At 45.9% G+C, this 23,568-nt stretch overlaps 7 protein-coding genes across 7 annotated transcripts; 1 reads left to right on the top strand and 6 right to left on the bottom strand.

Moving 5' to 3' along the window:
* Nucleotides 1-422: 422 nt before the first annotated feature.
* PEX2_101610 (MFS transporter) lies at nucleotides 423-2,088 on the bottom strand (the record flags this gene model as incomplete). Its single annotated transcript, XM_016747431.1, has 4 exons — nucleotides 423-1,268; nucleotides 1,325-1,748; nucleotides 1,808-1,829; nucleotides 1,902-2,088. 4 exons carry the CDS (start codon nucleotides 2,086-2,088, stop codon nucleotides 423-425), a joined length of 1,479 nt encoding a protein of 492 aa, XP_016601979.1.
* Nucleotides 2,089-3,068: 980 nt separating this feature from the next.
* On the bottom strand, nucleotides 3,069-5,498 carry PEX2_101600 (TTC39/IML2 family protein; the record flags this gene model as incomplete). The annotated part of the gene is made up of 6 exons (XM_016747430.1): nucleotides 3,069-3,893; nucleotides 3,943-4,997; nucleotides 5,048-5,114; nucleotides 5,191-5,267; nucleotides 5,327-5,344; nucleotides 5,423-5,498. 6 exons carry the CDS (start codon nucleotides 5,496-5,498, stop codon nucleotides 3,069-3,071), a joined length of 2,118 nt encoding a protein of 705 aa, XP_016601978.1.
* Nucleotides 5,499-6,135: 637 nt separating this feature from the next.
* PEX2_101590 (proteasome regulatory particle lid subunit SEM1) lies at nucleotides 6,136-6,429 on the top strand (the record flags this gene model as incomplete). Its single annotated transcript, XM_016747429.1, has 1 exon — nucleotides 6,136-6,429. One exon carries the CDS (start codon nucleotides 6,136-6,138, stop codon nucleotides 6,427-6,429), a length of 294 nt encoding a protein of 97 aa, XP_016601977.1.
* Nucleotides 6,430-7,335: 906 nt separating this feature from the next.
* On the bottom strand, nucleotides 7,336-8,711 carry pgkA (phosphoglycerate kinase pgkA; the record flags this gene model as incomplete). Its single annotated transcript, XM_016747428.1, has 3 exons — nucleotides 7,336-8,102; nucleotides 8,166-8,586; nucleotides 8,646-8,711. 3 exons carry the CDS (start codon nucleotides 8,709-8,711, stop codon nucleotides 7,336-7,338), a joined length of 1,254 nt encoding a protein of 417 aa, XP_016601976.1.
* A 764-nt stretch (nucleotides 8,712-9,475) lies between these two features.
* On the bottom strand, nucleotides 9,476-10,549 carry PEX2_101570 (Mpv17/PMP22 family protein; the record flags this gene model as incomplete). Its single annotated transcript, XM_016747427.1, has 6 exons — nucleotides 9,476-9,547; nucleotides 9,602-9,768; nucleotides 9,825-10,161; nucleotides 10,220-10,245; nucleotides 10,305-10,395; nucleotides 10,484-10,549. The coding sequence occupies 6 exons, from the start codon at nucleotides 10,547-10,549 to the stop codon at nucleotides 9,476-9,478; spliced, it is 759 nt and encodes a 252-aa protein (XP_016601975.1).
* A 6,368-nt stretch (nucleotides 10,550-16,917) lies between these two features.
* PEX2_101560 (NADH:flavin oxidoreductase/NADH oxidase family protein) lies at nucleotides 16,918-18,321 on the bottom strand (the record flags this gene model as incomplete). Its single annotated transcript, XM_016747426.1, has 2 exons — nucleotides 16,918-17,346; nucleotides 17,416-18,321. The coding sequence occupies 2 exons, from the start codon at nucleotides 18,319-18,321 to the stop codon at nucleotides 16,918-16,920; spliced, it is 1,335 nt and encodes a 444-aa protein (XP_016601974.1).
* Nucleotides 18,322-19,229: 908 nt separating this feature from the next.
* On the bottom strand, nucleotides 19,230-21,012 carry PEX2_101550 (Carboxylesterase, type B; the record flags this gene model as incomplete). Its single annotated transcript, XM_016747425.1, has 3 exons — nucleotides 19,230-20,428; nucleotides 20,476-20,716; nucleotides 20,884-21,012. The coding sequence occupies 3 exons, from the start codon at nucleotides 21,010-21,012 to the stop codon at nucleotides 19,230-19,232; spliced, it is 1,569 nt and encodes a 522-aa protein (XP_016601973.1).
* Between the last annotated feature and the right edge of the window lie 2,556 nt (nucleotides 21,013-23,568).

The raw sequence follows: 23,568 nt of genomic DNA, 5'->3' as shown, positions 1-23,568 counted from the left end.
TCTGGATGTCTTCATTATGGCTTTGGTCTTTTGGCTTCTGGATTGAGTACATATGGCATTCAATCGTCGCTACGCACTACATTCTCTCTTTACATTTTCATTCTTATTTACTCTGTTGTTTTTGTGCTTATTGCTTCTTTGTTATATTCTAATACGCGGAAACTTATCTATTGAATATTCTCCATTTTGTAGAAAAGTAGCAAAGTAGAACTAGTAGACCACATGCTGATATTAATAGTCTTGTAGAAAACAACAGGAATCAATCTGAAATGGCTGAAACTCGGAGGGTATCAAATGCAAGGGATGGACATGCCACAGCCAGAAACCAGGTCGCGATCAATTGTCCGCACACACCCCAACCAACATTAAGCAGCAAAATATGGACAATAAAACCATATGGAACGATTATTTCGTAGAACTTTTTAAACAGAGTCTCGTGACCACGTCCCGCGTGCTCGGATCCGCTTCCCGAACTTGTAGAAAAGATATGGAATGGGGATGAGAGCAACGGAAATGAAGCCCAACAAGCTAGCAGCCCAAGGAACACCAAGATTATGGAACATGGCGGTTGTGAAGAGCGGGAAACAGCCGGCGAACATCGAGCGCAGGAAAGTGTTTGCAGCGATAGCGCTGGCGGAGTATTTTTGGAATGTATCAATGAGGTAGTTCAGAGCGGCCTGGAAGATCGTGAAAAAGCCAAAGCCCATCATGACCGCACCGATGTTGGGGCAGATCCAGTGGATATCCTTCGGACTTGTCCAACCGAAGACGAACATGCCGCCGGCGAAGAGTACAGAGCCGAGCATCATGGGTGGGAGACGGGCTTCTGGTACGGGGCGGTTGTTGTTCGCTTTGAAGCGCTTGATGTAGAATTTCTGGTTGGCAAGGTTTATTCCTCCGCCCATTAAAATGCCGACTAGGTAGGCGAGGAAGGGGAGGGCGCCGACGACTTGATTCCAGCCGCGTATTTCCTGGAAGACGATTGGGAAGGCCGCCAGACTGAGATAGAGGATGCCGTAGACGAATGATGCATAAAGGGCGACGAGGAAGCAGATTGGGGTTGCGAGGAGTTGGAAGGGACGGATGAGGTACTTATTGCCGATTTCTTTAAGCGTCACATCCCACTCTTCGTGGCGTGCATGGAGAGCCCAGTTTCCGCTTTCGAAGCGTAGGCGTTGCGCCTTGTAAACTAGCAGAACTGGTGGGTAGCTCTCGTCGACGAAGAGGAGGTCCATGGCCAGGAAGAAAAGCATCATGATACCGGTGATCTAGTAAATATTAGCTTGGTTTCAACTTCAGCTGCCCGGCATGGAAGAAGACTCACGTATTCAGTCCAGCGCCATCCCAGATTGCTCTGTACGATAGCACCACCCGCGATAGGCCCAATGACAGGCCCGCCCACCACGGCCATGGCATAGCCGACAATGGCAGCTCCGCGCTGTTCGGGGGTCCAGATATCACTCAGAACTCCGCCGGTGTTGGTAACCGGGGCGGAGCCGAAAAAGCCCGTAAAGAATCTAGTGATCATGATAGTCTGTACGTCCTTCGCGGTGGCTGTCGCGAATGAAAAGATAGCCGCGAGAAAGTATGGCGGTAAAACCGCCGTTTTGCGTCCATACAGCTCAGAGAGAGGCGCCCAGATCAACGGGCCCAATCCCAAGCCGAACAAGAGTAATGAAGTGCCGAGTGTAGCGACCTCACTCGAGACGCCGAATTCCTTACTAATCTCTGCCTGACCCGTCGAGTAGCTACCATTGTAGTTAGTTTCACGATCTATAAACTGTGAAATAAACAGAAATGTACTTACATTGAACTCGCCCACGTCGAACCTACAATTGATAACGGCGATTAGCGTTATTCCCCACAATTCACGGTTTCCCAGATATCGCCCACGGACATACCCATAGTAGTTAACCCATACAACACAGTCGTGATAGCCTTCTTCCTGAAACTCCAGTTCAGCGGTCTGTAAGGATCATCCGGTCCTTCAAAATCGACGATGACATCGGGACTTGTTTTGGTATGGGTGAGTGGATGACTGAATTTCGCAGTTTGACCGGGCTCTCGACTCCGAATGCGCGAGACCATTGACTGCGTGCGTTGTTCGAAGGCTGAATAACCCGATGCCGCGGTGCTTTGCTTTTCTAACGTCGCGATTTCATCCGCTCCGTCATCGCTCCGACATGGTTCGATCTCTTCACTAGATTTGCTAGTGGGATAGTCATGTTCTGTCCGTTCGACCATTATCACGCATGGGTCATTGGCTAAAATGTCACAGCACCGGTGCTAGAGGTGGAATATGGGGGACAGAATGTATGAATCCGACTATGTTACGGTGGAAAAGTAGAAAAAAAAAATATCTCGGAGATAAGAAGTGGATATGACGGAAGAGGTCTCAGGCGGAGATATGTTTAAAACTGTACAAAGCAAGGCTGAAAGATATCTGGGAATCTGAACTCGTTTTATTCGTTTTCAAGATTTTTTGTCGGACGTCCGATGGCAAAAGCCGTGTTATCCGAGACCGTGTGGTTCGTGCGGAATCTGTCAGGTTGCCGATCTCGGTGCCTAATAAATTCTTTTGCGATAGCTCAATGGATGTCTCTCTCGGTATCACCATTGAAGCACCGAGGCTTACCATTCTGGTCCATGTACAGGGACGTAAGAGCTCGGCCTTCGTGGCTATAGCGCCGAAGTGCCGACCGCCATTGACTAGAACGGATCCATCTGGGTCTGTCGGAGCCAATGAAATTCAAGTCCGAGAATTGACGTTTAATGCCTTGTCGATCGGGACTAGATTGTAGATTGTAGATATAACTAATGAGGGTTGAGGTTGAGCTGTCCAGTTATCCTCGCTTTGTATATCACATCAAATATTTGTACGGATGTGAAAGGATCAAAAAGATGGATATGAAATACAAAGAAGAATGTAAAGAAAGACCTAAAAGAACTCCGTAAAATATCTAACCCTAACAAGTACTTGTACTTTAACTATACGTGTATGCTACACAAGGTATCCAGGGCAGCTATGGACAGAAACGTGCCTAAGGATTGAGACACAATAATGGCCATTAGACTGTGGGGTGCATGGTCTCCCATTTATGGACAGCTTCCATCCCCGCAGTAACCTTGATTCCAACACGAGCGTCCAGCTCGTAGCTCTCCCAGCGAGCAGCATGATCAAGGTATCCCTTGCACTCAGATACCTGCTTCCTCTCGGTCACTGTGCTCATCTCCCCAGATCCCGCCGACGCCTTCGGGGAAGCAGTAATCCCATGCAGGGCTTGGTATGTGGGACGCTCCATCCAGAAGTTGGCGGCCATCTCGAAATGCGCGACTGGGTGAACCCAGTCATCCTTTAGGTGGCCCTTGAACAGAGACTTGTCATGATTCAAAACTCGAGTCAGCAGGATCTTCCTCGCCTCGTCGTGTCTGTGCAGTGATCGCAAAATGGCAGCCCGGAGAAGCTCCAGGATCGCCTTTTCTTCTATCCCCTCGCGAGACCACGTTTTGTTGTTTTCGCTTTCGCACCATTTCAGCCGGGCCAGGGACTCTTCTAACTGCTCGTTGGTCATGCGACTGTGTCCATTCCAGAAGAAGATCATTTCTTCGATGGGATCAACTCCAATCGCATCCACCAGAGACACATTCCATTCTTTGGCGCGCGCCTCCCATTTAGCAATTCTCCGAGTCACAAAGATATCGAACGGCAGTTGTCGGGCCATGAACTTCTTTTTCCCGGCGAATTCGGGTGCTTTCCGCATGTAGAGGGTGGCTTTTTTGGCGTGTTGCTCTGCAAGCTTTGGGTCGTTGAGTGATTGCCGGTACAGGGCGACATGGCAAGATCCGGCGATGTAGTAATATAATGAACGAGACCATGAGTTAAGGTCCACACACTGGAAGAATTAGCTTGATGGTTCAAGAGTCCGTATAAGCAAGTCTTACCTCGATGAATGCCTCAGCGCAGACATCGTATCTGTGGAGGAACAGTGCGTTCAAGCTCTTTTCGAACACGCACAGCGCCTCGACCTGTTTGAGCGGGCTCTTCTTGTCCGTGGACAACAGGTCCAGGGCCTTGCCCAAGTCCTTATTCGCGCCTAGCATCCGGGATTCTTCGATCAACCAAAGTTGACTGTTGGGGAACCGAGACCGCATCTCCGCCAGCAACGCAGACAGCCTCTCCTGTGGGTATCCCTCGACGTCGGTTTCGCCAGGAGTTGGGTCGGGCATGATATCGCAATAGCGGACAAAACCATTGTAATAACCTAGCAGTGCCAAAGCAGCCATGGCACCGATAAAGTTGTGGAACTTGCTAGCTTGCCAGAGCATTCTCAGTCCTCGTTGCTTGTCGCCGTGGAAGCCAATAATGGAGAGAAGCTTGCTGAAGGCCGGTGGGACCATGGAGATTAGTAGAAGAATAATACCAAAGCAGAAGTTGGCGCCAGAGTGAATGAAAACATCGATTTCGTTTTTGAAGATATCCGAGTCGGGATCGTGGTGAATATGCTTCACAGGTGTGGAAGTGCCCGTTACGGCGTTAGGGGACACCGCTCGGGGAGAGACCGCCAATCCATTCATTGACGAACTGAGCTCGGTTTGCTCGACGGTAGCCACCTTCTCGCCCTTTTTCGATGCAAGACTAGACGATTCCGACTTCGTGTCTGGGCATGCAGCGCTTGAGATTGAGAGGTCACTCGCAGTAGGCAATAGAGTTTTGCGTAGATCCCTCTGCTCCATAAACTTCTCTTCCATTTTCAGGATAGCATCCAATGCGATGTAAGCCTTTCTTAGCCGATAGAATGCTTTGATGCTTTCTGTTAGGCTTTCATTCAGTACCCCGACAACCGCACTCATCAATTGGGCGATTGCTTGGCACAGCGCATATTCGGTACCTGCAGCATAGATATCGGAGTGAAAGGCATTGGGTGCTTGGGCGTTTTGCTGGGACCGGGTTTGATCGTTGGCTGCGCTGGTTTCTGCTTCATAAAGGCGCTCGGATGCTGCGAAATTATTAGCAACAGTGTATTCAGAAGATAAAAGGAGCATGGACCTTGTCGCATAATCTCCTGCTCGAAACCTAATGTTGCCCGGACGAATGCGACCACGCCTTTACCCAACTACTCGATGTAGAGTATATTAGCATCTTTCCTCAAGGTATGTACTACGTCATAGCTCATAGTGCCGATCACCCACGTTGTGAAAAGACGAAGTGCCCGTGGAGAGACCGCTCTCCGCACCGTCAACATCATCGTTGAGAATCAACGTTGCCGCTAGTTAGGCATGGGATTAGTCGGTGCTTAAAGATCAGAATATTTCCCATAGAACATACCTGTCATCGCCTCGTGTACTAGCTCAAAAAACATCGTGGTCAGCATGCAATCAAACGACCACTATGGGGTTTCCTGGAGTATATATCGCCACTCACAGTCCTTTAACTCAACCAGCGAGTCTACAGACTGCGCCGGCTTCTTGCCGTACAACCAGGACCCGACTCGCAACATGGTGAAGACCGCTACTAGTGAGTATGAAGTGTGGATTTTTCAATTGGGACGCAATCCACGATGGTATCAAGCCTGGGCAATCCGATCAAGCCGAAAAGAGAGAGAGCGCCGGATCGGGAAGAATGTCGATATGTCAACTGTGCGATAACGGAAACACGATGGACGAGACCATCACTCATGTGAGATGATCACAAAGAGAAAAGAGAAAACAGAAAGAAAGAAGTGGAGAAGAAGGGGAAGGAAGGTCGAGGGGGGAGGGGAAGAAGTAATATAACAACACGTCTAGGCTGAGGCTCTCCATGGATTCTTTTCGCCGGTAGCTCCGAGTGTGGGCAACTCTTTTTCTCTTTGATAGCTAATTTCACCTTGATCTACTTATTAAAGATTATTTTATTTCATACTAATCTCTTCTATTCTTTTCTCTTCTCTAATATCACTATACATTTTATCATTCCTTTCATTTAAATCCCAACGCTGTACTGTTTTCCAAAGTTTGGCTCCCAACTACATCATCGTTATCGCCTTATCGCGGTCTTACTAAGTCAAACCTCCGACCTCCGACCTCAAAGCTGCCACATCCACGTCCACATCCCCACCTATCTACCTTTGATTCTCCCGGTCTATCACACCTACCACAATGTCAAACCCAACTACCCAGAAGGCCGATGCCACAGAGCAGGCCCCGCCACAAGCGAAGCCCCAAGTCCTGGAGGAAGATGACGAGTTCGAGGATTTCCCCGTTGAAGGTATCGACCAAGCACTGAAGCGCTTCCCTGGAGCAACGAAGCTAACTCTACGACACCCAGACTGGCCCCAAGAAGAAGCCGAGCAGGCCAATGGCTCGACAGCAAATGACGGTAGCGAGCACCTGTGGGAAGAGAGTTGGGATGACGATGATGCGGCGGAGGACTTCTCAAAGCAGCTCCAGTGAGTTCGCCTTTCCCTATCATTCATTCCCTACACTTCAAATACTTCACGCTATGTTCCTTGTGTTCAAGTTCCCTTTCATCTCCAAATCTACACCGCCACCGACGCTCGCACCCCCCATCCCACTTTCCGTCACAACTGTCAGCTTCCCCTCTTTACCGCACCCACTAACATCGATCACCTCATCCAGGGAAGAATTGAAGAAAGTCGAAGCATCGGCTTGAATCTAGACGAAACCGGACAAGCGCACCAAAAAGAGATAACCCCCGCGTCGGGTTTCGGGATGGGTTCATTATCGAGTTGGCTGGCCATTTCATCTCGCACACTATACCCCCCTGTCTTTGGAACCAATGGGAGGATTCAGAACCATAATTGCCTCATGCATTTGTCGGGAGCTTGTCGGGGAGGAAATGAGATACGGTCCTTTTGACTTTTTTACGATTCATTACTCGGAGCGCAGATCTTGCTTTCGGGATTATTATCATGATGTTTTCTTTGATATTCCATCAATCTCAAAACTTCTGATTCTGTGCAAGCCTAGATACGGTATTCTGTAGGAGGAGGGACGGAAGTATCAGTTGGAGTTGTGAATGGGATTGGCATGCTTCAATTCGATCTACATGCCACTGAGGTGTTGCTGTCCGATTTCTTCACCCTATGAATTCCATCTCCTCTATATACATGACAATTGACAACGGTATATCTCTGAATATCGCGCCTAAAGCTTCGGTTTCGTACCTAGGCACAACACTTAGTTATCCGATCTAAGAGCACAATGGAGGTTTTTTTTGGAAAATTTTGTGTTTGTAATTAAAGGAAATTCATTGGCTGTGTACATTACAGTTCATAAACATGCGGGATAAAAGGAAAGCCGATGTAAACCCTCCCCTTGCCGCCTAATCTTCATCATTTACTTACTGGACAGAGCAGCAACACCGGGCAGCTCCTTGCCCTCGAGAAGCTCGAGCGAAGCACCGCCACCGGTCGAGACGTGGGAGATCTTGTCCTCGACCTTGTACTTGGCGGCCACGGTAGCGGTATCACCACCGCCGATGATGACAATGGAGCCAGACTCGGCAGCCTTGACAGCGGCATCGAGGGTAGCCTCGGTGGCGGCGGCGAAGGGCTTGAGCTCGAAGACACCAGGGGGACCGTTCCAGAGGATGGTCTTGGCCTCAGCAATGGTCTTCTGGTAGAGCTTGACACTCTCGGGGCCAACATCCAGACCCATGAAGCCGTCGGGGATACCGGTGGCGTCGGTAGCGGCACCAACGGTGGCATCAGCGGAGAACTTATCGGCGGTGACGTAGTCAACGGGGAGGACGATCTCGACGTTGTACTTCTTGGCCTTCTCGACGATCTCGCCAACAATCTTGCTGCCGGCCTCGTCGAAGAGACTGTTGCCGATCTTGACGTTCTCAAGAGTCTTCTTGAAGGTGAAGGCCATTCCACCGGTGATGATGAGGCTGTTAACCTTGGGCAGGAGGTTGTCGATCAGCTGGATCTTGTCAGAGACCTTGGCACCACCGAGGATGGCGAGGAAGGGGCGCGCAGGGCTCTCAAGAGCCTTGGCGAAGTACTCCAGCTCCTTCTTCACGAGGAAACCGGCGGCCTTCTGGGGGAGATCCACGCCGACCATGGAGCTGTGAGCGCGGTGTGCGGTACCGAAAGCATCGTCTGGATTGATGTTAGAAATAAAAGCACAATAAGAGATCGGAACATTATCGTGGGGTTACATACTGACGTACACGTCACCGAGGGCAGTGAGACCCTTACGGAAGGCCTCAACGTCGGCCTTGTCGGCCTTGACCTTCTTGCCCTCAGCATCCTTGGAGCTGCCTTCCTCCTCAGCGTGGAAACGCAGGTTCTCAAGCAGAATGACCTGACCATCGGAAGCCTTGTTCACGGTCTCCTCAGTCTGGGGACCAACGCAGTCCTCAGTGAAGGTGACGCTCTTGCCGAGAAGCTTCTCAAGCACAGGAACAACGGGCTTCAAGCTGTACTTGGGGTTGACCTTGCCATCGGGGCGACCCAGGTGGGACATGAGCACAACGGCCTTGGCACCGTTCTCGATGGCATACTTGATGGTGGGCAGGGCACCGACGATACGCTGGGGGTTGGTAACGTTCTTGTTCTCATCGAGGGGGACATTGAAGTCAACCTATTTCAATCAACGGTTAGAGGCTGGGATTAATTGAGCTCAATGGGCTTGGAGCTTACCCGGATCAAGACACGCTTGCCCTTGAGGTCGACATCAGTAACGGGGAGCTTGTTGGAGAGAGACATTGTAGGTGGTTAATGGTAGAACAATGGTAAAAGAAGCAAGAAAGGGGATAGAAGTAGGAGAAAGAACTAATCAGGCCACGGTGAGTCGCGATCAGTAAAGAGTGGAGGGGTCAGTTTTGGTGGGGCAAGCTGGCCGGTGAAGAGGTAGCAACCCGTAGCAACCAGGGTACCTTCTGATGATGTACTCGATCTCATGATGTACTTGAATTAAATATGCAACACTCCACTATTTCACAGGTATCTCTAGAAAATAGGTACCCCAGTTCCCCGTACCATACCATCCCCGGAGAGCTGATCGGGCTGACGCGGGACTGATGTCAGAGTTGCTGTTGATACGGGGAAGGCCGGGCCATAAAGGTCCTCTTTAGCCTCGGAGTCGGGCAATTCTGGGGAGATTGCGTCTATGTTGTACTGATGGAAATGTCCATAGCCGCTACATGCTTGGATGTTTTCCGAGTCCAAATCATGTGAAGCTCCAAGGGGGGCTAAAAAAGCTAAACAGCTGAAAAGTGGGATTTTCCAGAAGCATCCAAATCAAATCACAAAATATAGTTAACAGCAAAACCCTGAGTTCGTATTCCTAAATGTGCAAAATCCGATCTTTCGAAATGCAACCCCTATCCATGGGTAAATACCATAACCTTGTACATAAAAGCCAGATTGATCAACCGGAACGCCCGAAGAATTTAGCAGCAGAAAGAGTGCAATTTATCGCCTTTATAGCCCGTATCATTATCATGATGTTCGCGTTAAATAGCGTTCAATTAGGACTCATCGGAGGAGTTAGTCAGAGAAAGGTATGCGGTCCACGCAATACCAACGGTTGAGACAAATGGCTGTAGGAAGTCAGTATGGGTCACATCTCAGTAAGGAGAGCCTGCGAGACTCACGATCTGAAACTGGATCGGAATGACACGGAAGTTTAGGATCTGCACTGCCGGCCAGAGCACGAAGTTGGCCTTGAGGGTCGGCAGGTAGACATCTCGGAACTTGTGTGTTAAAGCCCTTTTACCACCACCCTCGGCAATCGTCATGTAGGTGAAGAAGCACGCCAGACCTAAATAAATCAGTCCAGTCCAAAAACATCCCAGGGCAGCTACGGGCAGAGCGTACCAAATGGCGCAAAGATAAGTTGGTCAAAAGCGACACGCTTGAAAGCTGGAGCCGTTGGATTCTTCTTGGTGAGCGGGAATGCTCTGGACAAGAATCCGAACCACTGGAACTGCAGCGGCGCCATGAGGAAGCCATAGGCCATGAATCTCGTTAGACGCTCAAAATCGAACTGCGGCGAGGTTGTTCGGATATATCCTAGTTCCCCTACAGCAAGGGGCTTGTTCTTGTCAAAGTCCGGGATCTCTATCGAGAGGAAGTCGTCGCCGCCTGTCTGAGGCCGGCGGGTCCGGAATGCCGTAATCAGCTGCGCGACGGTATCGGCAACACCACCAAGCACCTATAACATCCATATTGTCAACTGACGGTTCACTTTGATCCATATCACAGGCGCTTACAGCGTTGGTGACCATCGTCGTGAGCACTATTTATAGCAGTGATGTCAGTCTGGGATCCCGCGGGAACTGGCGGGAAGAGGCATACCTGGTCTTTCGGCATAGTAGGTATTAAACTTGGCAGCAAGACGTGCTGCTACTGCCATTTCGATGAGGAAAATGATCGTGTGCAATAAAGGCTAGAACATATTAACAACAGGGTCAGCGGCTGTAAACAGATTGGGAGGTGACAACATGCCAGATGTCAGCAAGGGGCATCAAACATACCACGCGACCGTAAATGTATCTCTTATTCAGTCCATCCAGGACTTTCCGTTTCGCAGAGCAGATCATGTTAGAGAATTCTGGTGACTGGACTGGGGGCGGAGTGATACACAAGATTTCTGGGAAGGAACCAGGTGCGCCAGTATGACGCAAAGCCCAGGAGCACCGAGGCAGGTGAAAAGCAAAGCTGAGAAGTTGGATATTAAACCCAGTCCCCAATGTTCATAAGAAAATCCTAGATAAGATGAGGATATCAAAGAAAGAAGATAGCCTTCCAAGTTCCACTGTGACTAAAGTCAGCTACGACGTCGAGTCGATTACCCCGTGATCTCCTTCCGCCAATCACATTCATTGAACTTTATTTTGCTACTATGTCTAGGTAACACTCTACCTTATATATTGAGTTGGGATAACTACTACATTTCAGCAATATTTCAATCGCCCCTTATAAAGATAGCCATCTCTAGGATAGTGTTTTCCTTCATTGGTCCCACCTAGAAATAAGTACATGCTAACACATTGAAGAGTCACATCGTATCAAGTTATAGACACTACACCATATTAGTTTCTCTCTAGAAGCACTTTCCTCTGTATCGGGCCGTGCGTATCGTTTACGTAGCATTCTTTACATAATATATAACGTATTTCACTACCGAGCTGGACAAACCCCCGAGCTGGACAGCCCCACCAAAACGTGTCAATTAATTTAACCCCTTCTTCTTCAACCACCCACCATGCCACTAATACGCTCTCGATCCTCTAAAAATTCAATAGAGCAAGAGGGTAGGATCTTACTAGCTATCCAGGCTTTTAAGAATCAGGAAATCTCTTTAATTCGTGAAGCAGCCCGCCGGTTTAACGTACCAAATTCAACACTCTCTACACGCCTCCATAGTATTAAAAACCGCGCGAATTCTCGCGCAAATTTATCTAAATTGACTGAAATTAAAGAGGAATCTCTTCAAAAATGGATTCTCTCTATAGATCTACGTGGAGCAGCCCCCCGGCCCTCTATGGTACGAGAAATAGCAGATCTTCTCCTTCAAAAGCGTAGAACTACCCCGGTTCTTTCGGTCGGCTAAAATTGGGTTACAAAATTTGTGAAACGACGTCCTCTCCTTTCCTCCCGATTCTCGAAATAGTATAACTATAAGCGTGCGAAATGTGAAGACCCGAAAATCATTATAGAGTGGTTTAATCTAGTTCAAAAAACGATCCTTTAATTTAGAATCGACCCTAATAATATCTATAACTTTAACGAGACCGGTTTCGCTATAGGGTTAATAGTAACTGCGAAGGTTATAACGAGGAGTGAATACTACAGCCGGCGAGCACTTTTATAACCTAGAAATCGAGAGTAGGTAACTATTATTAAGTATACAAATACTTCTAGTTAGGCCCTTCCTCTGTATATGATTTTTAAAGGCAAAGTCTTTCTTAAATTATGGTTTAAGGGCCTCCTAGAGGATTAGTGCTTCGAGGTTAGTCCTAATAGCTAGACCTCTAATAAAATTAGCCTTTATTAGCTTAAGAAGCTCTTTATTCCTAATACTTCTTTACGTATAAAGGGGGGGTATTAGCTTTTAATATTTAATAGTTATAGAAGTTATTTAATACCTAAATTTAACAAAATTTACGAGTAAAATAAGGTAATACTAATCTATATACTAGTATATTTATCTTATCTTTTATAACCTCTTAATATAGGTTATTTTACAGTGTTAAAACGATTATATGGTCGGATGGTTAAGACTAAGATATAGGTCGGGATTAACTATATTAATAAACTTAACTTCCTCAAAGTATACCCCTTAGTATAAATTAAAGCTTTTAAATCGGAGATAATTAAAAATAGCTTCTTAGCTACTAGTTTAGTACTATTTAGACCTAACTGAGTGATTTTAAAGCTTAATATCCGGCTTTAAACCCTAACCCCCCCTGCTAGCCGGGGTAGTAAATTAAGCCGGAATTTTATCCTAAAAACCCCTTTTATAGAGAAAGATCTATATCGATAGGCTTTATTAATTAAAGCTTTACTTTATATTAGATCTTAAAGCCTACCTAGTCTATCAGATTATATATTAAACTAGCTTATAAAAGGCTTCTATCTTATAATATAAGGTACTATCTTACTCGCTAAAGAAAATAAGGAATTATATACTACTAATAAGAAGTAGAAGCAAAAGCGTACTAGATCCTAGAGGTAGATACCAGCTAAAGTAGGCTTAATAGTATAAGAAGCTTCTTAGTTAATTACTAAGCCGGTAGAAGCAGATTAAGTACCTCCCTCCCCTCCACAAAGGAGCCCTTCGCCGGCTTTATAACTACGTATACGGGCCCTACTAAAGTATAGTAGTTATAGAGAAATAGGATATAAGATTAATAGATACCTAGCTAGATAGATGATTTTAGTATATTTAATTTAATGGCGTTATGGTTGAGATAAATACATTTAAATTTAATAGGTTGGGTTGGGTATCCAGCTCGGGGGTTTGTCCAGCTCGGTAGTGAAATATATTATTAGTAGAATAACGTATTTCACTACCAAGCCGGCCACCCCACCCAAAACGCGTCAATTAATTTAATCCCTTCTTCTTCAACTACCTACCATGCCACTAATTCGCTCTCTATCCTCTAGAAATTTAGTGGAATAAGAGGGTAGAATCTTACTAGCTATCTAGGCTTTTAAAAATCCAGAAATCTCTTTAATTCGCAAGGTAGCGCGCCGTTTTAATTAGACCTGGCAGTGACCCTCCGGGTGGTCCATGACCTTGGACCCTCCGAGGGTCCAGCGACCCGCCAAGACCTAAATTTTGACATAAATATATATAAATCATGGTTTATAAGCATATTATTTCCTAATTAGGATAGGTTATGCATGCATAATTTCCTTGGCGGGTCCAGAATCCGGACTTTGGACCCTCCTTAGCGTCTTGGCGGGTCCAAATGGAGGGTCACTGCCAGGTCTAGTTTTAATATACCACATTTAATACTTTAAGATCGACTAAACGGCTACTAATAACGCGCGAATTCTCGCGCTAATTCATCTAAATTAACTGAAATTAAAGAGGAATCTCTTAAAAAATAGATTCTCTCTATAGATTCTCGTGGATTAGCCCCCCGGCCCTCTATAGTATAAGAAATAGTAGATCTTCTTCTTTAAAAGCGTAGAACTACCCTAATTCTTTTAGTCGGCTAAAATTAGGTTACGAAATTTATAAAATAACGTCCTCTCCTTTCCTCCTGATTCTCGAAACGGTATAACTATAAGCGTACAAAATATAAAGACCCTAAAATCATTAGGGAGTGGTTCGATCTAGTTTAAAAGATAATCCTTTAATTTAGGATTAACCCCGATAATATTTATAACTTTAATAAGACCGGTTTTACGATAGGATTAACTATAACTATAAAGGTTATTATAAGGAGTAAATACTTCGGTCGGAGGCTAGTTTTATAACCTAGAAATTATAAATAGGTAACTGCTATTAAATATATAAATGCTTTAGGTTAGGCCCTCCCTCTATATATTATTTTTAAAGGTAAAGTCTTTATTAAATTATAGTTCGATAGCCTTCTAGAGGATTAGCGCTTTAAAGTTAGTCCTAATAGCTAGACCTCTGATAAAATTAGACTTTATTAACTTAAAAAGCTCTTTATTCCTAGTACTTTATATATAAAGGGGGTATACCGGCTTTTAATACTTAATAGCTATAGAAGTTATTTAATACCTAAATTTAATATAATTTATAAAAAAATAAGGTAATACTAATCTATATACTAGTATATTTATCTTATCTTTTATAACCTCTAGATATTAGTTATTTTATAGTGTTAAAATATATATATAGTCGGATAGTTAAATTAAAGATATAGGTTAGGATTAATTATATTAATAAACTTGACTTCCTTGAAGTATACCCTCTTATATAAATTAAAGCTTTTAAATCAGAGACTATTAAAAATAGCTTTAGAGTAGCTAGTTTAATCCCTTTTAAACTAGAAAGAGTGATCTTAAAGCTTAATATTTAGCTTCGAACCCTAACCCCCCTAGCTAGCTGGGGTAGTAAATTAAGCCAGAATTTTACCCTAAAAACTCCCTTTATAGAGAAAGAGCTACGTTGTCAAGCTTTATCAATCAAAGCTTTACTTCGTATAAGATCTTAAAGCCCGCCTAGCCTATTAGATCGTATATTAAACCAGCTTATAAAAGGCTTCCGTCTTACAATGTAAGGTACTATCTTACTCGCTAAAGAAAATAAGGAATTACGCGCCGCTAACGAGAAGTAGAAGCAAAAGCGTATTAGATCTAGGAGGTAGATCCTCGCCGAAGAAGGCCTCTTAGTTTAAGAAGCTTCTTAATTGATTACTGAGCCGGTGGAAGCAATTGAAGTACCTCCTCCCCCTCTATAAAGAAGCCCTTCGCCGGCTTTACAACCACGTATACGGGCCCCCCTAAAGTGTAGTGGTTATAGAGAAATAGGACATAAAATTAATAGATGCCTGGCTAGATAGATGATTTTACTGTATTTAATTTAATGGCGGTTTGGTTGAGATAAATACATTTTAAATTAATAAGCTGGGTAGGGTGGCCGGCTCGGTGGTGTGGCCGGCTCGGGAGTGAAATACGTTAGCATTTCGGACTTGTGTAGCAATAGCGGGGCTGAACCCATGTTCGCCTCGCCAGTCCCGCATTGTAGCACCTTCACGAAAGTGTGCCGCTAGATGATCAGTCCTCTCTCCCCAACTCCTCAACTGATGACCACAGAAGCCACAAGTACAGATAAAGGGAGGCGCTTCGCCCCGCCAGTAATGCAAGGATGGAACTTCCTTCAAACGGTGAACTAGGCGGAGATGTTGCACCAGATGATCCTTGCGACTGAACGTACGCTCCATTCCAACGCAAGCACTGTGATTGTGTTCATCGAGGTGTTCTGGCGTAGGATCCAATTGATTGCAGTATACACAATGCTTATTTCCGGTAGATGGACAGTTCATAATGCCACTCTCGGGGGCACACGTCCAAGCCTCCAGGTCGAGATGAAGCGATTTCTCATGACGCGTCCAATCATACTTGTTTTTGAAACTTTGACGACAGAAGGTGCAAGGAAAGATCCGTTGCTTTCCGTTAATGTGTTTTTCAATGGAGTTTGGAGCATGGATAGAGCTAGCGGTATTGGTATACACCTCGGGCAATCCCGCCGCCTGACACGATCGTGTAGAGCCATATGGAAGAGTCGAGCCATTCATATTTGCCAAGGTCGTAAGAGAAACTGATTGGTTCTCCAAATTTGGTAATGTACCTGCAAATTCATTGCTATTGAAATGTGGTGCCGTTGTGCCCTGCTCCAAGGTTGCCCAGCCCGGCGTATATTGAGTTTCTAGGACATCAAGGGGAAGGGTTTCGATATTAGGCCAAGGTGCTGACACCGGGCTCTGGCTAAGTGCACTGTCATTCAAATTAGCTCTAGTCAATTTGTACGTACTAAGCAATGCCAGCGAGGTCTACCTTGACTTTTGTTTGTCGGCCCGTTTTATGTTCTTCGCTATCATAGACCGAAACGGTCGCGGGAAAGGGTCAATATAGTCCATTCTTTACGCATGAGAGAAGCAGAGAAGACCCCGAAAAAGTTATGATTAGGGCGAAGAGAGAATAGATCAAAGGTAACTGAGATAAAACGTTGGTTTTTTTGCTTTTTCCTCTCAGCCGGTGCAAAGAGCTGCAGAAACTCCGCATTAGTCATCTGGGATCACGGCCCTGGGGCGTCACGCCCTACAGTCAACCTGAGAAATAGCCCTCTCTAGACTATAATTAGAGACCATGGTTTTTGATGTGGCCTAGTAGGAAAATGAGTGTGTTTCTCCAAGAGTTTTTTTTTGATAGATCATAATAGTACCTGAGACATATGTACGAAGTACACTTATGGACATCCATGGATATTATGTAGGGTGCTCCCACCGGTGGAGCAGCTTTGCCAGCACTTTTAGTTCGTGACCCTACCCATGTATTGAAATAGAATGACCGTGCATGATGTATAAGTTGAAGATTATCTCCCCTTTACTTCATCAATGGTAACTGACCATTCTAACTGCATGGCGGAAAAAAAGTGATCTATGACACGAAACCCCTTCATAACTGATAAAGCTGATACAGATCTCGGAAATAACCAACTCATCTGCTATTAATTACCCTTTACTGCCCTGTACTCAACTCTGATTTTGATTCATCAGGTTGAATTTCATGTTCTGATTCAACATAATTTGATTTCGCCGGTTGTAATTTATGAGTAGGGAGACTCCAATCCAGGCAAAGAAGACTGGACATCATGTATATATTTTCTGTATTCACACAAATTTGCTTCGTTTAGACAAAAGGGAGGAACAGTATAGTAGCTAGATCAGTAAGGACACTATGATCATGGGGCTTTCTCCGCCTTCTATGCTGCCCGTGTTAAAGGAACACTATACCCAGCAATTACCGGAGGCTGAACAGCAGCTTCTGAGCGATCCGTCTGCTTTCGCTCCGCCCATTGGGCAACCGCCGCGGTCACCGCGTCTGCCCAATTTTGGTTGCTCAGATCAATAGGAGCATAATTGTTTCCCATCTGACGTATCTGAATACACGCAGCAACTGCAGCAAGTCCAAAGTCATACTGGTTGATGAGGGGTACCAGCGCCCCAGGAACCTTGCCGCTCAAAATATCCCTACAGAGGAATGGCTCCTGGCATAGCGGACGGGCAAGGCCTACACCATCCAGTAACTCTCGAGCTTTGACCATTCCCTCGGCTGAACGGAAACCTCCAGTCAAGTATGACTTGGTCTTGGTGAGCGATGAAACAATCATTTGCGCGAAGTCAAGGAAAAACTATAAACTTTGTCAGACCAAACCGGGCTTCGAAAAATCAGGGGAGAGGTGAATAGAGCGATAACTTACTGCCTCGCGCTTTTTTGTTGAATCCCGCTTAGCTTCATCATTCATCTTCCAATTTTCATAAGTACCCCCAGAGAGTTCAACAAAGTCGAATTCATGTTTCTCCAGAGTTTGACACAACTCGCGGGCTTCTTCGGGCTGGAACCCGTTAGGTTGGAATTCCACACTATTGACCTTGATTCCGATGCTGAAGTCCGGGCGCACTCTCCTCGCAATTGCCTCACGAATCTCGAGGATGATACGCATGCGGTTGGTGAGGCTACCTCCGTATTTATCCTTTCGGAAGTTCGTCGTCTCAGATAGGAATTGGCTAAGCAGATAACCATGAGCGGCATGGAGCTGGATACCATCATAGCCAGCTCGATCTAGGTACTCGGCCGCGTGGACGAAGCCGTCAATGACGCCCTCGATATCCTCTTCTGTTGCAGCTCTCGGCACACCATATGTATTACCGAGAACCTCGCCGCCAAGCTGGACATCACTAGCACTGATTGGGTGTGGTTGCAAGTGGTAGGGGGTTTGCCGGCCCGGATGGCTGACTTGGGCCATGATAAGTGACCCATTGGCCGTAGCTCCAGCTGCCAATCGGCGATATTGTTCGAAGCGCTCTCCAGAGAACGGGGCGTTTGTTGGGATGATAAGATTTCCCTCTGTTTCCAGTTGCTCGGGGTCAATCATAACGTTACCTGTTAAGATAACTCCGATTTGACCTTGACCCCAAACAGTGTAGGCTTGCACGAGTTCATCAGAAGGGATTCCGCGAGCGGAGAGGTCATCCTGTGACCAGGATGCCAGTCGTTCGCTCATAGCTCCTTTCAAGAATCGATTAGGGGCAGTGCGACCCGAAAATGAAAACTTTAGAGGGCGACCCAAGGGAGAGACATCCGTGATTTGACCAGCACGAGACATTCTGTGAATTGAAAAGATAAAGGAGATAAGAGAGGTTATTGTAACAATGCAAGACTTGTTTTTGTATGTGCAATTCCTTGATCTTTGTATCTCTTTTTATAGTTCGATACATTTTTCCCCCCAAATGACGTCTTCTACTTCATATTCGCAAGTTCCCCCGAAGACCGGTGCAGATCTGAAGTGTGGAGTGTATGCCCTGATGCGGACCTATGAAATTATGCTGACCTCATAAATTCCGAGACCCCGGCCACGCCCTAAAAAGTTTAAGTACAAGGGTGGATACGTTCCAAGGTTGTGGTGGCAAACTGACCAATCACCGATTTTGATCCCATAGGCTCCCGAGATCCTCGTTCACGCCCTAAAAACTCTAGGTCCAACTCGGCGAGTTTCTTATAGATGTGGGCTAATGATGAGCCCAATCTCAGAATACCGCAAGAACACGGATTAGAGATAAAAAATTTGCCTAAATCTCTTTGTCGTCACTTTCTTTTCGTGTTTAGTATGGTTCATCTATCAGTTCCCTGGAATTGAGTTCTAAGATGGAAGATTTAGTCACGCAGAACCTTCATCCATTATCGGTCTTTCCACACTTGAATCAGCATCTGTCAGTCTAAATAGCTGCTGGACATTGAATAATGGGTATTCTTTTTCCCTAGTAGAAGGAAATGACTCTTCAAAACTACAGCAGAACTATGTAAATGAGTTTATGCACAGTAGAATAAATATGATATTGAATTGAGAAATTGATCAAAAGAATGGAAGATAGTGAGTACCAGAAGAACAATCAAAGAATACAAAATAAGATATACATCTCGAATGAACAATGTACATGTAGAAAGAGCAAGATTTCTATGCATGATATCAAACAAACACAAAGATTTCAAAGCGACATTGCTGTCTTCTTCTGTTCAGTCAAACAAATCAAGCGACCACCATTGGCATCGTGGGTTGATTACCGGGTCACGGGAGATTGTGATATTGTCGGCGGTCAGACGTACAGTCTTAGCCTGGGAGCCGAACGCTGGAATCGAGCTCAGACCATCGACAGGGCTGTTCACGATGCCATGCTTGGCAAGGGAGAGAATGTAGTCCTGCACAGCAAACGCAACAGTCTGATTAACGGCACCAGTGTCAATCAGACTGTATGATGAAGGCTTCTCGTTCGGAGTGTAGAAGGTATATCCGGTGTCCTGTGCGTGAACACTTGGAGAAACATTGAAGAAGTAGGCATGGGAATCGTTCTTGAATGCGGAATTTAACGCAGCCGCGTTGCAGTTGATAAAGATATCACCTGCTGTCAGAGCCGCTCTCTGGTAGTTGTTGGTGTATCCTTTGGACCCGTCGAAGACGGGAGGGTAGAGAGTCTTAGTGATATGATCGATGGTAGAGTGCTTTGCACGAGTAAGGATGTTCTTCATTAGCTTCTCGTATTCCTTGTTGGTATGCACCGTTGGCACTAGCACTAGACCTTCATCCTTGTTGTGAGAGATCAGCATATTCACGGACTGGTCGTACTCTCCACGGCGGAGTAGCACCTTGGGGTCTACCTTGACAAGGCTACCGTCAGGTGTAGGGCCGTAGACGGCCGAAGCGTACGGGTGCGAGACACCGATTGAGTTCGAATTCGCCAAAACTAGAACATCGGAAGGGAGTTGACGGGCTTCGGCCAGAGATGTAACGTTTGCTTGGGTGAGGAAGTCCTTGAAAGTCTTCTCCTGGTTATGCGGCGACCGGTAGGGGAAGTAGGCGGGGGACTGCGGCACAGCCCGATTGAAGAGGGCCGGTGCCGCTCCACCATAGGCGGTGATATGGTGCATGATGGAACCACCGCCTGCAGACTCTCCAAAAACGGTAACTTGGTTCTTGTCTCCTCCGAACCGATAGATATTATCCTGGATCCACTGTAGGGCAAGTCGCTGGTCGTAAAGCCCGGCGTTGAGCACACCGTCTTCAGCTTCAAATGAGGATCCAGATAGGAAGCCGAACGCACCCAGTCGGTAGTTAAGGGCAACGTATACAACACCATCCGAGCCATCGACCTGGCTGCGGTCAATCAAGCCCTTGGATGATCCAAAACTGTTTTTGGACCCGGAAGTAAAGCCTCCGCCTTCATTTCTTAGCATTTCGCACCAATGTAGAATTTTGGGTGCTTACCATGAATCCAAACCAAAACAGGTGAGAGTTTTCTATCCTTTCCAGGGCTATCAAGTATCTTGCGAGGCACCTGAACATCTAAAAACAGACAGTCCTCCACTCCACCGGAGGAGATCGCGGACAGGTCACTGTAAGAGACATTCGGAACATTTCCAGTCTTCATATAGTTGTTTAGGTACTGCGAGGTGCGGATCTGCCAGGTAGCTGCTCCTTGGGCGCAGGTGATTGATTCCGCGTTGGACTGAATGGCCGAGCGGTTGGTTAGGGGTGGGACAGGATGTTTCCATCGAAGATCGCCAACCGGGGGCGCGGCATATCAGATGTTGGAAAAGCTATAAAAGCTGTCGGAGTTCTTTATTGGTTGTTAGCTTCTACAGCAGAAATGCAAATTTGAAGGTGGGATCTTACACTGTTGGCTCCAGTCGCTTGATAGATCTCATAGCCAAGATCCACCACAGGCTGTTGCTTCTTGTTGCAGTCGGCGTTCACTGCAACTAACATGCAGCCCAGTTGTAAGAACTGTTTGAGGGCCACCATTGTTGAATGAGCAAGTCTGAATGTTTCCTCGATGTGGTTGCAGAAGTCATAGGAAGTAAGTATTGGCTTCAAACAAGGATATATATATAGGTAGGCTAAAAAGTCTATGTATAGAAATCATGACGAATTCATTTATTCCCCAGTATGGAGTATAAAAAGAGGAGCAATGTTAAGAAAGATCAAGACCATCTCAGTCTTGGCAATGTAAGCCGAATACGGGTACGCGTATAAAGGAGATCTGCATATAATCCCGGAACCCACTTCACCCAAGGTTAACTATGTGATTGAGATTTTAGGGTAACTCACCCTGTCGATCTTGGAACTGTTTATTACGTTCTTTGAGTTCATTAAATAAGGTTTGTTTTTAGCATCACAATGTACAACATATACAGTACATATGTCTCAATTGCACGGAGTACGTACTCCGTGGAGGAATAGGAATGAGGAGGAGATTTATAGGTGTGGGTGGAACACGACCAATCTCAGGAAAGTAAGTACATATGAACATCCATCCCATCGATGAAGGCAACGGTCTAACTTCAAGCCCGCTCTTGAATTTTGTGTTCCATTTGTTTTCTACAGCAAGTTATAAACAGGTATAAAAACAAGCCACTCTGCGTATCTATACATCGGTTAAAAACAAGCAAACACCATCCAACTGCCGAGCTCAGTACTTAAATCTAATGCAAGCGATATATTAAGGAAATACTCCAGGGGATTATAGTAGTGTAGAATAGGTCCCTTGTATCCACTTCATTTATCTGCTTCCCAGAGCACCTTATAATAATTATAAGCCCATAGAGGACAAAGAGGTAGTTAAACGTTTGCTCATTTTATGAAGTACTACACTCATTCTGCCTATTGATAAACACTCTGTTAGTATCTGGTATCATTCAGTGCACCCCCTATCATTTAAAAGTTAATTATTGCTCCTTCTATATCGTTAGTCTACTATGCGGTTCTCTACAATATCTCTCTTTTCTTTCAGATATCTCACACTTTTATTTCACTTCGCTTCTTGGAGAACTATAGATATAGTCCCCTGTCTTTATTTCATCTTCTAGACGGGTGATGTCTCCTCCTTCGGGTTTATATTAAGAGCTTGTTGAAAGAATCCCAGGTAATTCTCAATATCCAACATGGAATCGGAGTATTTTTCACCATGATATATACAACACGACCGATTATAAACCGATAGTCACTATGATGGAACATAATGATTAGTATACTTATGGTCCCTGCAAGTTTGTATAGGCAATTCGGGATGACGTGTGCGTTGCAGAAAACTTCTAGGATGAAAAACTTGGGGAGGCTATCGAAGGCTTAGAAGACAGGGTATGTTGAAATAGGTGGAGGAAATGGAGGAATTGGAGAAGTCAACAAAATTATCGGATTGCAAGGATTGTTAGCTACTGAAGGCGCATAGTACGGAAGGCTTGATCGTGCCAACTTTGTTGACCTTCCAACCATCATTTCCCTTTTCATCTCCATCCATCTTCTTGCCTCTATCGTCTATGACCTGAGCATCGTGAGAATCTGTCTCTTTTCCGGATCTTGCCATCTCTACGCTCTCTGAGACAACCCAAATCAGGCGAGTCTACAGCCTCAGATACACTAGGCTTGCACCGCAGGATAGGATAACATCAAGATTTGTAAGTGCTGCTCGCTGTTAGCCCCCATTTTCCTTGGAGTTTTCTAAAACCAATATCCTCTCGCAGTTCCTTCTAAAGACTTGGCTCCGTCGAACATATCGATCAAGTTCCACGCCAACAATGGCAGATCTAAACCATACCCCCACGATCAAAACACATCAGAACTGCCGAAATTGTGCCAAACCCGAGTCCTCGAAGAATGTTCTACAGCGATGTGGTCGCTGCAGAACAGGTTCGTACTGTTCGAGAGACTGTCAGAAAGCAGACTGGAAAGAACACAAAAAGAGCTGTCTTAGCACCCGTGAATTCGTATCATCAACCGGTGCTACAACAAAAGGCGACCCGACCCCATCCTGGCAATAATGAGCTCACCTTCATCTCCGGATTACGGAGCATTAAATGTCCACTATGGGCTTGAAGTCAGGGTTACCACTCCCTTCACTCGGCTTGCCGTGCATAGATGGTTACACAGCCGGACAGGAATAGATTTGTTCAAACTTCTTATCGACACACTCTACATCAGATCGTGGGATGACCAGCGCTTAGCTGCCCAGAACCGACTCGACACTGTTTATCATACCAAACACCATGCGGCTAGGATGCTAATCGTCCGATTTCTTTAGGAGGCTGAGCGCAAAGGTTTGCTGCCACCTTGGTGGTCCGTCGAGAAGGAACAGGAGTGTGTTGACTTTGGTCTCGGGAGGGCAGTTGGAAGGACTGCAATATCCCAGTTCAAGTGCATCAAGTCCTTGAAACGTATGGAGAAAGCCAACGAATCCTTTTCCAGATGCGCGTGTTTGCTGAGCAGGTATATGGGCCCACTGAGGGGAAATCGAGCGTGATGCCCCCGATGAAAGTTCATAAGAATAGTGAACTTGGGGAGCTCCACATAAACCTGGCGAAT

The sequence above is a fragment of the Penicillium expansum genome, assembly GCF_000769745.1.
Source record: "Penicillium expansum strain MD-8 chromosome Unknown contig358, whole genome shotgun sequence".
Classification (NCBI taxonomy): domain Eukaryota; kingdom Fungi; phylum Ascomycota; class Eurotiomycetes; order Eurotiales; family Aspergillaceae; genus Penicillium; species Penicillium expansum.
This window is presented reverse-complemented; position numbering and strand designations above follow the sequence as displayed.